General features: G+C 32.4%; 1 protein-coding gene across 1 annotated transcript; it reads right to left on the bottom strand.

The window, feature by feature from the left end:
* Positions 1-11,651: 11,651 nt before the first annotated feature.
* LOC105790938 (uncharacterized) lies at positions 11,652-14,842 on the bottom strand. Its single transcript, XM_012618745.2, has 3 exons — positions 14,437-14,842; positions 14,078-14,175; positions 11,652-12,120 (listed from the first exon to the last, which is right to left on the bottom strand). Exons 1-3 carry the CDS (start codon positions 14,699-14,701, stop codon positions 12,067-12,069), a joined length of 417 nt encoding a protein of 138 aa, XP_012474199.1. The 5' UTR covers positions 14,702-14,842; the 3' UTR covers positions 11,652-12,066.
* Between the last annotated feature and the right edge of the window lie 2,168 nt (positions 14,843-17,010).

Below are 17,010 nucleotides of genomic sequence, written 5' to 3'. Positions count from 1 at the left end.
GTGCCCCTGTTATGCAACTATGATGCCTTTGGTGTGGTGTAGTTACCTGAGTATCCAAGTCAAGTTACTAGTTGGTCGGGCTAAATGTGAATGAAATTTACAAAATTATTTTAATGTTAATGGCTAATTTATAGTCAAGATATTAGTAAATGTTGAATGTTAAATGTTCAATAAATTACTTGATCATATGTGAGTATCGTTATATTAATGATTATTCAGTTAAAAATATATGTTCATATACATATATGAATGAGTTTGGGTTGAATTATTATAGTACAGGAAGCCAACGGCGAATCGTTTTCAATACTAAGCCTATAAGTGCTTTTTAAATGTATAACATGTATGATTAATTTATTCATTTAGCTTTAATCTTGTTTAGTGAAAGTAAGTGATTCCAGGATGACATGTTTATAGGAAAGTTTGAGTCAAATGATGAATTACAGAATGATTATTAGTTAATTGTGAAAGAGTTATGTTTAAGTGCACTAGCTTGTGGTTATGGTTGATGTTTATGCTTATGTCTTGTGAGTTATGCAAATGAAACGGGTGAGAATAGATATTGAAATGATATGTGATGAAATATGATTAAATAAAAAGGATTGTCGAGTTAAATGACTTACTTGTAAGGAAGGAATTTACTTTTGTTATGAATAGATACACTGATTCGTGAATTGATAATGTAATTAAGCTTATGCTAAGTAAATGGAATGTTATGTTTAAAGTTTATACGAGCTTACTAAGCATTCATTGCTTATGTGGTTGTCTTTCTCTTACTTTATAGGTTATCAGAAGCTTAATCGGTTCGGAAGCTAGTCAGAGATCTATCACACTATCCAGCGATAATATAGGTAGATTTTGAAGTTTTAGTCAAGGTTATAATGGCATGTATGGGTGGACTTGTGATGAATGATCTAATTGTTATGATATGTATAATTAGTATTATGGTTGATGTTCTTATGGTATATTGATGCCTTGTTGGTTGATATTAATATGTTTAAAGTGATGCATGTTTGGAATGACCATATTTGGTATGTTTTTAATGAGGCCAAGTTGAATTATGCTTTGAGGTAGATATGAGCTATTTGAAATGGTATAAATGTGTTCTAATATGGTGAGTTTATGTTGAAATGGTATAGGTCAATTTATGATGAGTTTTGAGATGCAAAATTAATTAGGTGTTGATGAATGAAATGTGTTAAGTACATGTATATGTTTAGGTAAATTGTATGTTTGCATTTGAGGTGTCTATATGGCATATTGGTTGAATGGAAATTTGGTCATTTGAAATTGGTCATTTTATGCATGTTTGAACATGTTTTGATGTTTTGGTCATATGCAGAAATGATACTTAGGTGTATGTTTGAGGTGGGTGAAGGAAATGACTTGATTTTGGCCAATTTCTTGTCTACACGGCCTAAGACACGGGTGTGTGTCTCAGTCGTGTGTGACGCACAGTCAGGTGACACGGTCGTGTGTCCCCTGTAGGTTTTAAAGGTTGCTTTTCAAAAGTTACACGGCCTGGCACATGGGCGTGTGGCTTGGCCGTGTGACCCAACTCAGAGAGTTACATAGGCATGGACACGGGCTGAGACACGGCCATGTGTCCCTACTTCGATTGTTACATGGCCTGAGACACGGACGTGTGACCCCTATAGTTTTAATTTTTCTAGCTTTTTCCTAAAAGTTCCAAATGTTTTCGGTTTAGCCCCGAATCATTACTAAAATGTTTCTAAGGCCTCGAAGGCTCATTTAAGGGATGAAATGTATGTATATGATTGAATTATGATGTGCCTAATGAGTTGTTTGGAAATGAATATTTTTATGTAACAATTTTATTGCAATGCTTCCTAAACCTTTATCGGCGACAGATACAGGTTAGAGGTGTTACACAACTAGTGACAATCTTTTAGATGGTTGAATCTGTAACCCATAATCAATAGTATCACATAGGTAGCGTAAAATGCGCTTGATGGAAACAAAATGAACATCATTGGGGGCGTGCATAAACTGACATATGTTATTAACAGCATAGGCAATGTCAGGTCTAGTAAAAGCCATGTATTGTAACGCTCCAACAATGCTACTATGCTCATGTGGATTGGAAAGAGGGGTACCCACGTGTTTGGACAACAGAAAAGAACTAACCATGGGTATAGGTACTCCTTTAGCTTTGCCCATATGACATCGTTCCAATAAATTAAGAATATACTTACATTGACAAAGATGAAGTCCACCATATATACTTACAAAGTGAAGAAACCCCATATCCTTGAGGGAAAACTCAATGTGGAGTTAGTTAACAAAAACATCAATCTCTGTACTTGAGTAATTGGTAATAATGATGTCGTCCACATAACTAACACATATATATGAAACACATTGGTAATGCGAACAAATAAGGAGGCATTAGATTTGGAAAGCTCAAAACCAATGAAAACAAGAAAGGCCTTCAATTTATCAAACTAGAGGCTTGGAGCTTCTCGCAGACCATACAAGGCTTTATTCAATTGACATACACAAGGTTGCCCGTTTTCATCTGTCCTGACATAACTGGGAGGCTGCTGCATGTACACTTCCTCAATCAAATCACCATTAAGAAAAACATTGTTAACATCTACCTGTTGCATCAATCAATATTTAGTTATAGCAATAGAAAGAATAGTTCAAATTATAGCAGGTTTGACCACTAGACTGAATGTTTCATTAAAATCACACCTAGGAACTTGAGAGCATTCTTTTCCAACCAATCTCCCTTTCCAACGAGCCACTGTACCATCAGGATTTCATTTTAAGAAAAAATAAACTGGAGAAAAACCAAAGAGGAGTCAAAAACCTAGGATGTATTAAAAAAGAGAAAAATGAAATTAACAGAAAGTCAAAATGAAGAGTAAAAGAGACGTATTTTTACAAACAAAGAAAAACATATGACCCAAGCAAGAAACTTACAAAGTAGCGAAAAAAGGAATTGAAATAGCCAACCACACCAAACCACGACCAAGGCGCCACGGAGCGACAAACTCATCTTTATACACTCCTCTACGTTTGAACATGTTTTATACACTTACTATAGCATAGTCCCAAATCACACCAAGTTATAAAACATACCTCATATGCATATTCAACTACTATTTTACCTTTCATCATTCAACCACAAATCATTCTACACATCAACATTATAAGGCAAATTATGCACATACCAAAATACCAAAACACAAGCCAAATAAGTGACTAATCTCAACAAAACACATATAGGCCAACATTAGCCAAAATAACCTATACATGTCATTACAACCTTAACCAAGACATCAAAATCTACTGATATAATCTCTGGATAGTGTGATAGGTCTTCGACGAGCTTCCAACTCGATCGAGCTTTCGATAATCTAAAAAGTAAGAAAAAAAAACTACGTAAGCAATGAATGCTTAGTAAACTCGTATAAACTTTAATCATATCTATCCATTTCAAATATGAAAGCATCACATATACCTATCATCCCTAACACAGTAGGATTTTATAAAACTTTAAGTCTCTTTCAATTTTCTTCCTTTCATTTGCATTTCATTATTTTCCATTACATTTACTTTCTTATCTTAAATAACATCATCAATTCAACTCATCATTCCCTTTTTCATCACTTTCCATTTCAAGTATGAACTTACTATTTCATTACCTTTCCACACTCATTTCATATGCATAATACACAAGACATAAGCATATCATCAGCCATAGCCACAAGCTAGTGCATTTAAACATAGCTCTTTTAGAATTAATCACATGATAAACCATTTCGTAAGAAATTACATAATTTAAACCTTACCACTATTTCATAAACACAAGCATGTTTCCATTTGGACACTTACCATTACAATACATAACCTATAAATTAACATGGCATGATCCAACCAAAGCTTGGCCAAAACCTAATCCTTCACACCACACATATTAGTATACATTATACAAATCATAAGCACATTAGCATGAATAACCATTTAATCTTAACATGTATCACTTAAATCTATTACTTATCTTAAATTTTCTGCACCCTACTAATAATCATTCATACTTTCAAACATATGGCTAAGCATATTTCAAACACCATCAACTCATACCTTTTCAGGCTCTCATAGTATCACTTATTGAAGCATTTGTTGAACCTCCCCTTTTTCATACTCGTTGAACCACTAGAATAATATCGGATACACGGGAATCTCGCACACTAAGTGCTAACATGCGGTCGAAGCCACTACTATCACATATCTCATATCAGTGCTTCTCTCGAGCCATATATGGGTTTGCTCACACAAGCTGTCAATCAGGACGTAGCTACATGGTGCTGCTCACAAAAGCTGTCAAGTAACCGCAACACATGCTGGAAACTCAGCCACCAGTCGGACGTACAAACCAACACCCGAAACACAGTAACCCCTAATAGAGGTGCTCTGAAATATGGGAGGGTTTGGGTAAAAATATAGGCCCGAAATATGGGCTTGGGTAAAAAGAGGCTGTTTAGAAAGCAGGCCTGCCTCGAGCACCACTTTTTTGGCTGGGCCCGGCCCGCCCGATATAATAAATATATTTATTTTTAAATTTTCTTAATTTTAAAATATTTTTAAAATAATTTTTTAATTTTAAAATATTTTAAAAATACTTTTAAATTTCTTTTAATTTTAAAATATTTTTAAAATACTTTTTAATTTTAAAATAAATTTTTGGTATTTATTAAAAATGGACCTGGTTGGTGGGCAGGCTTATGATTTTTTCGGCCAGCCTGGTAAAATTTCAGCCCATATTTGGTACAAGGCTGAGCCAAAATTTTTATGAGCCTACCGAACCGCCCTACCGCCCATGAGCACCTCTAACCCCTAATGACATATCATTTGTATCCTATATATTCCTAAGGTTCAAAGGGGACTCGCTAGTCGTTGTGCGTCGTTGAATTTTCCTCGTTTCATTATAAGCTAAATTTTATAATAACATATATATATCGATTCATTTTCAATAAAATTCATATAATAACATTCAATTAATCAACAATATACATAGTATAGTTCATACAAACTTACTTGGCTAAATTGTAGAAATACCAAAGTTTAAGGGCATTTTGGTAATTTTCCATTTTCCTCGATTTTCCATCCGATCTTGATCTAAATTAATAATTTCATTCAATATATTAATTTAGACAATAATATAATTCATTTCATGTAATTTGGTCATTTTGAAATTTTACAAAATTACCCTAAAGTTTTACTTTTATTCAATTTAGTCCCGAGCCCAAAACATGCAAATTAACCATTTTAATACAAATCCAAGCTAGCCAAATTTTCATGATAATCAAAACATCCCATTTATGTGACAATTTTACAATAAATTCTTGTACTTTTATTAATTTAACAAATTAGTCCCTAATCGAAAAATTCATCAAAATCACTTAACAAAATACTTTTAAATATCAATCAACATTCCAAATTCATCATCTAACATAAAAAATCACAAGATTCATCAATGGAAACATTCAAAACCTTTAACAGTTTCAGAATTGAAGGTATGGGCTAGCTGGGCCTAGTTGTAACAATCTCAAAAACATAAAAATTATTAAAAACGGGTAAGAATTACTCACCATGCAAAAATTTGAAATTGACCAAAACCTAGCTTACATCCATGGAAGAATTCAGTTGTAAAATGGGGAAGAAGATGACAACCATTCATATTTTACTTATGTTTTAATTTTAATTTAATTAATTTTCAAATTACCATTTTACCCTTGGTTAATAAATAAATAAAACACCAAAGTCATGTCCATATTTGTCCACTAACCTCTTGAATGGTCTAATTACCATTTAAGTCCCTTTTTCTTTATTCAATTAACCATTTAATCACTCAAATCAAATAGCGAGTATATTTTACATCTTTTACAATTTAGTCCTTTTTAATTAATTAACCATTGAAACGTTAAAATTTTTCAACGAAAATTTAATAACACCTTAATAACACTCCGTAAATATTTATAAAAATATTTTGGCATGGTTTATAAGATCGAGGTCCCGATACCTCATTTTCTAAAACCACTTGACCTTAGTGTCTTACCACTTGAACTTAATAAATCGCTTATAAAACAAAAATCACTATATTAAAAACCTTTTCAAAGTCACAATTAACTCATAAATATTAAATATAATATTTATGAACTTACTCGTCGCTTATAACTCTTTCCGACACCACTAAAAGACGGGTTGTTACAAGAGATGCCGAAACATGAGTAGGCTCGGATGAAGGAGCCTCCAAAAGGACTAAAAAAGTAACAACTGGGACAAAGGGTATTTTGTGCAGTGGACGAGAACTAAGAATTGGAAGAAAGGTGGTAACACGATTCAATTCAGGAGGCACAGACGAAGTACTAGAGGAAGGTGTAAACAAGAATCGATCCTCATCGAACACCATATGATGAGAAATAAACACCCGACCATCCAGAGCAAGACATTGGTAACCTTTGTGGTGGGAATTATATCCAAGAAAGGTGCAAGGTTGTGACCAAAACTCTAACTTATACTGATTGAATGGGCAGAGATATAGATAACAACAAAACCCAAAAACCTGAAGATGATCATAACCTAAAGGAGTGCCATGAAGAACAAAAAACAGAGACCTATTTTTAGGAACCGGAGTGGGTAACCAATTTATCAAATGAACAGCACACGAAAAGGCATACCCCCAGTACTTCATGTGTAAATGTGCTTGAGCAAGTAATATAAGCCCAACTTCCACCATATGACGGTGCTTTGTTTCAGCAATCCCATTTTGCTCGAATGTGTTTGGACATGTAACTCGATGAATGATGCCATGCTGAGTCAAAAAAGAAGTAAACAAATGAAACTCACCACCCAGTCACTCTAAAACTGTTTAATGTCTCTATCAAACTGTACTTTGACCAATTTCTAAAATTTCATAAAACAATCAATAGCTTAAAATTTATTTTGAATGAGATACAACCAAGTAAAACAATTATGAGCATCCACAAATGAAACATAATACCAACTGGACCCGGAGTCAACAGAAGTTGGTCCCCATAGATCAGAAATAACAAGATCAAACAAATGGTGATAAACTGAGGTAGAAGTTGAAAACGAAAGATTATATGACTTCCCTTGTTGACACGCAGAACTTACATGCTGCATTTTATTAGTATCAATAGAAATATTACAAGAATTTAAAACCAAATTTTGAACAATAAAAATCGGATGCCCAAGTCAGCGATGCCATAATTCAAACGAATTACATTTATTAGACAAACAAGAATTAGTGCCTAACTCGGTGTTGTGTAAGGAGAAATCAGAAATACGAATGGAACCCAAATGACCAGAGGAAGACACTAGAGAAAACCAATATAGGCCTTTATGTGTACGGCCTCGAAGTAGAATTTCCTTTGTCTGAATATCCTTTACAAGACAATGAAAATGATGAAACTCAAAAAACACATTATTATTATCCCAAGAAAATTGAGAAACTGATAGCAAATTTTTGCAAATAGTATGTACATGTCACACATTTTTTAAATGTAAAAGTTTCCCAAAAGTAGATATAGCACTACGGCTTAATCGAGTAATAGAAGCACATGTACCATCACCCATAAGTAGATGCGTTTTACCTTAATACTCTCTTGAATCATGCAATATGAAAGCCTCATGAAAGACATGATTTGTAGCACCAGAGTCGGGATAACACGTAGATGTGTTTGAAGAAGCAATTGACATTGAGGCTAATGGGCTAGATAAAGCAATAGTCAGCCCAAAAGGAGTTAGTTGACATTTTAATTTATTAGAGAGGCTGAGCAATCAAATGAAATTAGTCTGATTCACTGCAGCTCACAAGTTCAGTTAGTTGACATTTTAACAAAGCCTCTTAGCACAATAAGGTTCATAAACTTGAGAAACTCAATTGGTGTTTGTTGCCTACAGTCCAAAGAGGAGTGTTGAGCATTGGCCTGCAATGCAACAAATAACCAGCAATGAGAGCAGCAGCACCGCCCACATACCAGTATGAAGATTGAACAAGAAGCAGTTTGTTTATTTTGTTTGATTTTGTTCTTTTGTAATGTGATCAAGTTGGTATGTAACTTGATATCTAAAGTTAGTAAATTTTAGATTTGAAACTGATGGATGTAATAGCTAACTTGTTCGGCTTTCCTTTTGTATTACTTAAGTTAGCAACTTGCCATATCAGTGGAGCAGTTACAAGTTTAGGTAACTGTCCAATTTGTTTGTAACTTCAATATATTTTCAAATTGTAAATGAAATCATGTCTTCTTCTTTCAGTTACAATTTTTGCTCATTGTTTTTTTTCTCTTGCTTTCGCTTGTTGTTTATGTTTTGCTCATGGTTGCTGCCATTTTGTTCTAACAATCTGCAATACCAATAGCTTCTCTACGCATATTAGCAAAAACAACATCACTAATATGGTATAGGAGAAAACTAATGGTTTTAAAAACCTCTAAAATTTTGTGAAATCAGATCTTTGATCATATACACAATGATACAAACACCACAGAATCAGATTCAATCACAAGTTTCACCATTCTCATTCACTCCATTTCTCAAATAGCTCAAGTTCATTTTCGATAACCCAAAATTTAGCTTCCTTTGAGTCCATAATAGGTAGAAAACCAAAAAATAAAGTCACGATGGATCCATTAGTGTTTCTTAAAACACCCCCATAGCCTACTACATTGGCTTTCCCCCTTACTGAGCCATAAATATTTAGCTTCCTACATCCCTTTAGAAGAGGTAGCCACTTGACAGAAGATCTGCATTTTTAATCATTACCATAAGGAACTCAGGATGTAGGATTATCTCTCCATTGAGCTTTCATAATGAACAACTCTTCTTTTGTCGCCTTAATCTAAAAAAAGGATCCAAGTTTAATAAGGGAAAATAATTCATCCATAGAAAACAATTTGTTTCAGTACACTGCCTCATTTCTAGCGAGCCAAAGGAACCAAGTTTTTGTAACAATAACCATCCACCAACTTCTCTCTAGTCCACAAAACCAACATCCACACAACATTGAAGGAATCCCTTCAAGCCCCTTAGATTGCATCAATTAATGTTCCAACAATTCATAGTATACAAACTGAAGGGTAATTAAACAATGAATGATTCACATTGTCAACGTTAAAAACAAAAGACACAAAGTCATACTTACTTTCTTCTCTAGCTAGATATTGAATTGGTAATTGGAAACCCTCATGATCTTTTAAACTACACAAACAACATTTCACAACATGAGAGATCAATCGCACTCCTTTCGTTTGGTCATTTCTTCTTGAATTGGCATACTAATTTATACCCAACTTTTCCGTCACAATAAGCCTTTGGATCATTCTTTCCACAAAATTGTGGAATAAAGAATTTTGGTTTAGCCAAAGAAGGTTGTCCATAGTCATTATGACCAAAGTCTCATCATTCATGTGAGGTGCACGTCTAACATTATTTGCATGAAGACGAGGTTGATCAACCTCAGATCCCCACTGATGATTCTAACGCTCAATTTAAGTATTTAAATGATCCAAATTTTTATTAATTGTGTTTAGAATAGTGTCACGTTGCTGATCTCGAGCATCTCAATCATTTTGATCCCTTTGCAACTTTTTGATCATAGTATCGAATTTATCATTCGTTATAAAACCAACAAGGTTTTCCATGGTATCTAGTAGCTTTTCACTACTATTTCACTCCCTTTGCTACTCTGAGTATCATGAGTCACTATGAGAGCCTGAAAAGAAAACAACACTCAAGAAAAAAAAATTACACAAACCTCATCATTATACACTCAAAAATAAAATCAATTTCTCAATGAGGTATGAATTAATCTTGTGAGTCTTTTAAAAGTATTTATATCAACCAATCAAAATTTGTTAAAATTGAACTAGAAATGCAAACTTGGTGGCACTAGGAGTCCAAAATATGCTCGACACCAAATAATTGTATTGCACAAATGAAGGAATGTGCACTGTGCTTTAACCTACTAACACAAGAAACAATATAGTGTTAGAATGTGTAAAGGAACAATAAAAAGTAAAAAAAATAAATGAAAACCTAAGGCTAAGAGTCAATGAAAATCTTTGAATAGTTTAAGTATATTAAATAAATGAATTTAGAGTTCAAATCAAATTATTATGATAAACTATACACAATATGAGATGAATTAAGACATGATACAAAATTAACATGAAAAATAAATAAAATAAATATGATATAAAATTAACATGAATAAGACATATATTATAGATTAAAATATGCTATAAGTCCATGTACTCTTCATGCATTTGAAATTTAATTTCCCGCTTAAATTTCAAGGAATTTAGTTCTACTTTTGGGTTTAAAATGTAAGTTCAATTATTAATACAGTTAAATTATTCATTAACTTAAAATTAATTACAATAATATTTTTTTTTGTTACATAACAATCAACTGATTTTAAAAAAAATGCTATACCAACAAATTAAAGAAAAGGTTTTGAATACTTCTAACGATGGACTTAAATTTTGGAATACAAAAGTAAAGGGATTATTTTTGAAATAAAAGTAAAAGGATTAAATTTCAAATGTATGAAAAGTATAAAACTCGAAGCATATTTTAACCTAAATTATAAACACTAATTATTAACGCTCAAAAATATATATTAATTTATAATACTTTGATTAAAAACCAACAATGAATTAAAAAATCAAATCAATTTGATAAATTACGTAAAATATATTATAAATTAAAAGTGAGACAAAATACACAATAAACAATTTCTAAATTAAATCACGAATAATATACAAAATATGATATAAATTAATGCATAAAACAAAAATAACAAAAAATTAATTATTGCTTAAAAATTGCAGGAATTTCCAACATATGTAAAATTTAACATTATTAGATTTTATAAAAAGAATAAAAAATAACATCCAACCCACTCGCTCTTAATTGCCCTCTGAATCCATGCACTTTAGTTGGTAGCTAAAAGCCGAAAAAGCACTCAAAATCAAAATAAATGCCATCGATAGCTTCTAACTAAAAGCCGACTCCAGTTTTTCGATTCAGGCTTGACAATTTAACAGGAACTGATGAAGCATAATGAGAATGATATTTTGCCAACTTCTTCGGGCCTTAATTGATATTATGAATTAAATTGATATTATAAATCAACCGAACACCAACACAATTAATAAAAGCATTAAATATATTTTATATACAAAATAAAAAATATTAATATGAACATTATTTCATCTTTTTCATGTTTTCTAATAAAATAATATTGTAGTAAGATATGAACTTAAAACACAAATTTTAAACTTTTCACTTACCCATTCCAGCCAAACCCTCACTTCATTTTAATATAAAAATTTTATAAATATATTTTTATATAATTATTTTCACCCATAATCTAAAAGGAAGCTGTCCTGTCATACACAATAAGCAGCATTAAAAAGAAAATTTCCAAACCTAGCAAACCAAGTAACGGAGCAAGCACCATTGTTGCCCCAATTTGCAAACAAATGTTGGATCTTGAACCCCCCCAACGGTACACAGTACCGGTTTACGTCTCATTTACCAGTGTATGCACATGCATAAATGAGAGGGACAAATGCATGAATTAGATAAACTAATGCTAAAAATTACTGCTTTTAATAAAATAAGAATACAATACATAAGAGCATGTCCTCGACAGTTGATAATGATCTCAACGCTAGAAATTGACATTGTGAGGACACAACATGACCCCTATCCTAGTACACAAACAAGCTCAGTTAGCTTCTCTGATCAACAGTCCAAAGATGCCAACAAAGATCGCTTCAGGAATCCAAATGTCTTTTGGCCATTCCATACGTAAAGTATATATAGATATAATACAAAAAGGATACACAACAACCATTCTCGGTGCAAGTTCAGCAGAATAACAATATGCACCGTGATTAAAACATTCTCATTAGATACATAATAATAACATTAGAAGGGGGAAACAGAAACAGAGGAAGATAAAAGAGGGACTTCAAATATCTCATTACCAGCACAAAAAGCATGCTACACACTTTGCATTTTGCTTGATATTTCTTTCACTTTTACACCTTCCTTTTCCTGCCATAAAAATAGTATGAAATGTTGGTCAATATCGTAGGTGGATCAGTCATGATGAAAATGAAAGTAAACACAGAGAAAACAAATCAGACTTTTGCAACATCAGAGAATTGTTACTTCCACGGTGTGGGTCTTTAACATAAACAAAAGCAATGCGCTTCACCAGGCTTAATCACCAATAGACATTAAGTTGACCATGTAACACTGTTGAGTAACCCGAGTAGAACTTCGCAAAAACAAGATGAAATACGTAAACCACAGACCAGATTCAAGCTTTTGTACATTAATCAGAAGAATGTGAGGAAAAGAAAGTAGTGAATAAAGCAAGACAAGTCTGGAGATTTATACATAGTGTTTGAAGCATATGCTTCTTCTCTATCTGTATTCTCTAATTTCTTCCATCTTTACCAGGCGATTCCAATCAAAAGCTCAAAGATTAAAAAAATTAGGATTAAATATCACTTAACTAAAGCAGCATCAAAAGGTATAAATGCTCCCTTGCCAAACTATGATTTAATAAAAACTGAGAACGCAATTTTTAAGACATCTTTCAAACATAAATAATTTGTTTAGTTGTTCGCTTCAATAAGATTCAAAATGAAAATGAAACTATGCTTTATTCTTATGGGAATCAGGAATAAAGCGCAGCTACCAAAATACAATATTTTCCAAGGTACAACAAAAAACCATAATAGAATTGCAATCTGTCATTCTCACATACCATATCTATGTTACTCAGACTCAAGTGTGACTGTTAGATATGAGTATCTGTCAAAGACGGGTATGTTCAGTATTTCTTAGCTTTTCCATTAATTTGAAAGGTCATTATCCTCCTATCAATGTTCAGGTAGCATCAAACATGGATGTTGGAGAAGGTACTTCAAGAAAGTTTGTAAACATCAATTGGTTGGGCTAAATGTGTAAGTAACCTTCATATTGAGAAAGTTCTTCGCTTAGAACATGTTTTGAAACCAGAACTATCTTGCTGTGGAGCAAAAATCATCAAAGATCATCAAGCTACAATTAATTAGATGAAATTCCATCACATTTACAGAGCCAGACAGATAATGAAAACAAGCTCCTCGTTCTTGTGTACTGTATTGCCCAGACTCAAGAGTGAATGTCAAATAAGGGTAGGTGTTTCAACTCGTGTGCTCAATTTTTCTTAGTTTTTTCATATGTTTGGAGGATCATCCCCTCATACCCATAACAGAATATGTGTTGAACACAAGAGTCAGACACAGGTACTTGTGGAAAAATAGAGCGGTTAAAGATAGGTTAGCTAGATTTTATTTTCTATAATGGTTTTGCAGAGCATTTCGAGTCCAAAACTTTCATTTTACCAAGTATTCTAGTCCAAAAACTAATCACTAACGAGTACAACCATAAAGCTGAGAAATCAAGTATTAAATGTTATTCTTTAGTTGAAAGAATGATAGAACCAGATCTATGACCCCAAAAGTTAGGTATACAAAAATGCTTGGAAGTTTTAGATGTATAAAGTATGTTTTAGAGGCCAGTACAACCCGTCTCCTGTCCATCTACAACAACGTACCCATTTACCACATATCTACTCCATATAGAAAAAGTTCCCAGGAAACATCTAAAGATGCAAATTTTTAATCATTTCCAAAATGCTAAAAACCTTACGCAATCTTGATCTCATATATATGATTAAAAACCAGGAATGGAATGATAACAGGACACCAAGCTTCCTTAGCTAAGATCAAGTAAACAACTTTAGACTACATTTAGAGACACAACAAGAATTGAAGCACAAATGTGTCCATCTTTTACGGTCCACAATTGCTTACAAGCTACTTAACGAGTACCTTCAGCAATACTTTGATTTCATCAAATCTAGCCGTAACACCAAACTAATGGAGCTAAAAGTAATGATCTGAAATTTAACTTTCCCTTAAAAATGCACCATTTAAAAGAACTTATTTACACTTACAAATCCCTTGCTCTCGTAATAATCGTCCAGTGCCCACTGATACTTGGACTGATTTAAGCCAAACCAGCGAGCTAAATGGTCATCCAAGCTTGAATGAGCTGCAAAATATTAACAAGAGTAGATACTGATACTAATGCTTTTTCTATTTATTGTCAACAAAATGAAGTATAAAAATAATTGAACGTAGCTAATCCGCCATGCTAATGTAAAGCTTAGATAGAGTAGAACTCTCCCATTTTTGGACTTCAAAAAAGAAAAAGAAAAAAAGACGCCAGCGTTTTGAGTAACCCCAAAGCTCTCTTTTCATTTTTTTTCCTAAAAAAAAGGGAATATAAAAGGTAGAGCGGAACAACATATACCATTTTGGACTTTAAATGCAGCATTCCTGAAAAAACCCAGAATGGAGCCATCAGAATCGGACGCAACAAAAGACTTATCAAACTGTTGAGGCGGCGGTCGGACCGGAGGAGGAGCAGGAGCAGGAGGCGCGACCGCCTTCTGAGGAGACTGAAAAACAGGAGGTTCAGTGGGGGTAGGGGTAGAAGGTGGGGTAACGAAGACAGTGTAGGGACCGATCTTGCCGATCATAGGCGGGGGACTAGAAGGGTCTCTGTTGATTGGCATTTTTAAAGAAAGGAAGAAGGAAAAAGCAAGTGCTGAGGGAGTGAGATTAGGCTATGGTTGGTGAGAGAGAAAAAGAGAAACGGGGCGGAAGAATGGGACAGCTGAGTGAAACAGTGTTAGCAACCCAAGATTTGTGTAATGTTAACAGTTTAGACCTTAGATGCGCTTTCAATTGGCCATAAAAAAAAAAAAAAAAAAGAGAAAAAAACACCTTTTGCTTTGTAACGTGAGTTGTAGTTAGACCTGTCCATGGCCCGACGGCCCGTTCAAAATATGGGAGGGTTCGGGTAAAAATATAGGTTCGAAATATGGGTTAGGGCAAAAAAATGAGGCCCGTTTAAACGGGCCGGGCCTCAGGCACCACTTTTTTGACCCGAGCCTGAGCCCGGCCCAGCCCGGCCCAAATAATAAATATATATTTTTTATTTTTATTTTTTAATTTTAAAATACTTTTAAAATATTTTTATTTTTTATTTTTAAAATAATTTTTTAATGTTTATTAAAAAAATGGGCCGGGCCGAGCTCGGGCTTATGATATTTTTCCTGGGCCGGGCCTGGGCAAAATTTTAGGCCCATATTTCGGGCCGGGCTGGGCCCAAGCCTAGGAGACGGGCCGAAAATTTTTTCCGGGCCCGGCCCAGCCCATGGACAGGTCTAGTTGTAGTGTTAACTTACGGTGAGTTATAAAATGGAACGGTTAATCAGCTTAAATTAGTATTATTGAATTAATTAAATTTTTTAATTTTAAACTGTTAAGTGAATTAAAATTTTCTAAAAAATTAATCAAATCGAAATATTTCAGTTAATTAAATTAGTTAATTGAATTAATGAAATTTATATTTTTTTGCTAAAAGAAGTATAAAATATATAAAAAAAATTTGATAAATTTCGTTTGACAGAATTAATCGAATTAAAACTACATATAATTTGTATTATTAATTATTAAGCTCAGTTAATTCAGATAATTACCCTATTTTAAACTGAATTAACTGATAACTGAACTTTCAAAAAAGTATTAACCAACCTCCGACCAAATTAACAGATCGATTAATTGATTTAGATCGGTTCGATCGATTAATTTGGTTTTAACCGAAATTTGATCACCTCTACTCTCATCCCATCTAATTTGGAGGGGTAAATTAGGAAAAAAGAAGGCCATTTTTAAAAGTTAATAAGGATTTAGACTTTTTTTTTTCAAATTTATGAAAATAGGTCAGAGAGAAACAGAAAACGAGTTCTACAAAATGTGTTTTCTTTAATAACTTGATATATCAGTTCTTTTGGTTAAATAATTAAATGTTAGTAGTTTTGCATTTCTTATTTTATGTTTTTTATTTTATTTTTAAAATTTTTAATTAATAAATATATTGTTTTCAAGTTTTTAATTCATCTTTTAATTAATAACTCTTTTGTTTATATAAATAAAATAATAAATTTGTAATTATATAATAAAAATATATATTTTATATATATCATTATGTTAAAAATATTTTTAATTAATAACTCTTTTATTTATATATATTATGTAAAATATCATGCATGACTTATTTTCTCTTTCTCTCTTCAAAATCGACTTATTCCCTAAATTTGATGAAGAAAAAATGACCTAAATCCCTAATTAACTTTTTAAAATGGCATTTTTAATTTACCGAGAGTGTTTCTATTTGGGTAATTTAGCTACACAATTTTTCGAGGTTTTTTTGTTAAAAAATATTTTTATTCAATTTTTGAAATTATATTGTTTAGGTTAGGTTTGAAAAATAAAAAAATTAAATGTTAAAAATAAGTATGAAAAATTTAAATGCTAAATTTAAGTTATAAAATTTGTTTGGTAAATTATTTAAAATTAAATAATGTATTACTAGTGTAATAGTATTAGCAAAAAACTTATTTATTGCATATGTATTATATAAAATAAAGAATAGTTAGTACAATTTAAACTTGAAATTAGAAAGATGAGTAAAACTCTTGTAAAAACTAAGCAAAAAATTTTCCTTCTCTTTGTTAAAAATAAGTAATGGATGTAATTAAATATTACCAATTGAATTTGTTCTCTACTAAATGATAAGTAGGTTTTATATACTTAGCATTTTCTATATTTTTGTTGGGGATGGACCCGTATAAACAACGAAATAGAAAAAATAGAGAAGATGAAACACAAATTTTACATGGAAAACTCTTCCGAAGAGGATAAAAACCACGAGCAAAGGAGGTTTCAACTTTTCACTAAATGATTAAATAAGTGAGAGTACAATATGAAGCAAATAAACTTAAATATACATTACCCAAAATCCCGAATACAAAGCCTT

This window comes from Gossypium raimondii, chromosome 8 (assembly GCF_025698545.1).
Source record: "Gossypium raimondii isolate GPD5lz chromosome 8, ASM2569854v1, whole genome shotgun sequence".
Taxonomy (NCBI): domain Eukaryota; kingdom Viridiplantae; phylum Streptophyta; class Magnoliopsida; order Malvales; family Malvaceae; genus Gossypium; species Gossypium raimondii.
This window is presented reverse-complemented; position numbering and strand designations above follow the sequence as displayed.

What these genes read in the sequence shown, in the direction of transcription:
- LOC105790938 (XM_012618745.2), bottom strand. Translation starts at nt 14,701, where the DNA reads ATGCCAATCAACAGAGACCCTTCTAGTCCCCCGCCTATGATCGGCAAG. An exon ending in TGCATTTAAAGTCCAAAATG is followed by an intron (nt 14,176 to 14,436) that starts GTATATGTTGTT and finishes AATATTTTGCAG; the next exon opens with CTCATTCAAGCTTGGATGAC. An exon ending in ATTACGAGAGCAAGGGATTT is followed by an intron (nt 12,121 to 14,077) that starts GTAAGTGTAAAT and finishes TTTTTATGGCAG; the next exon opens with GAAAAGGAAGGTGTAAAAGT.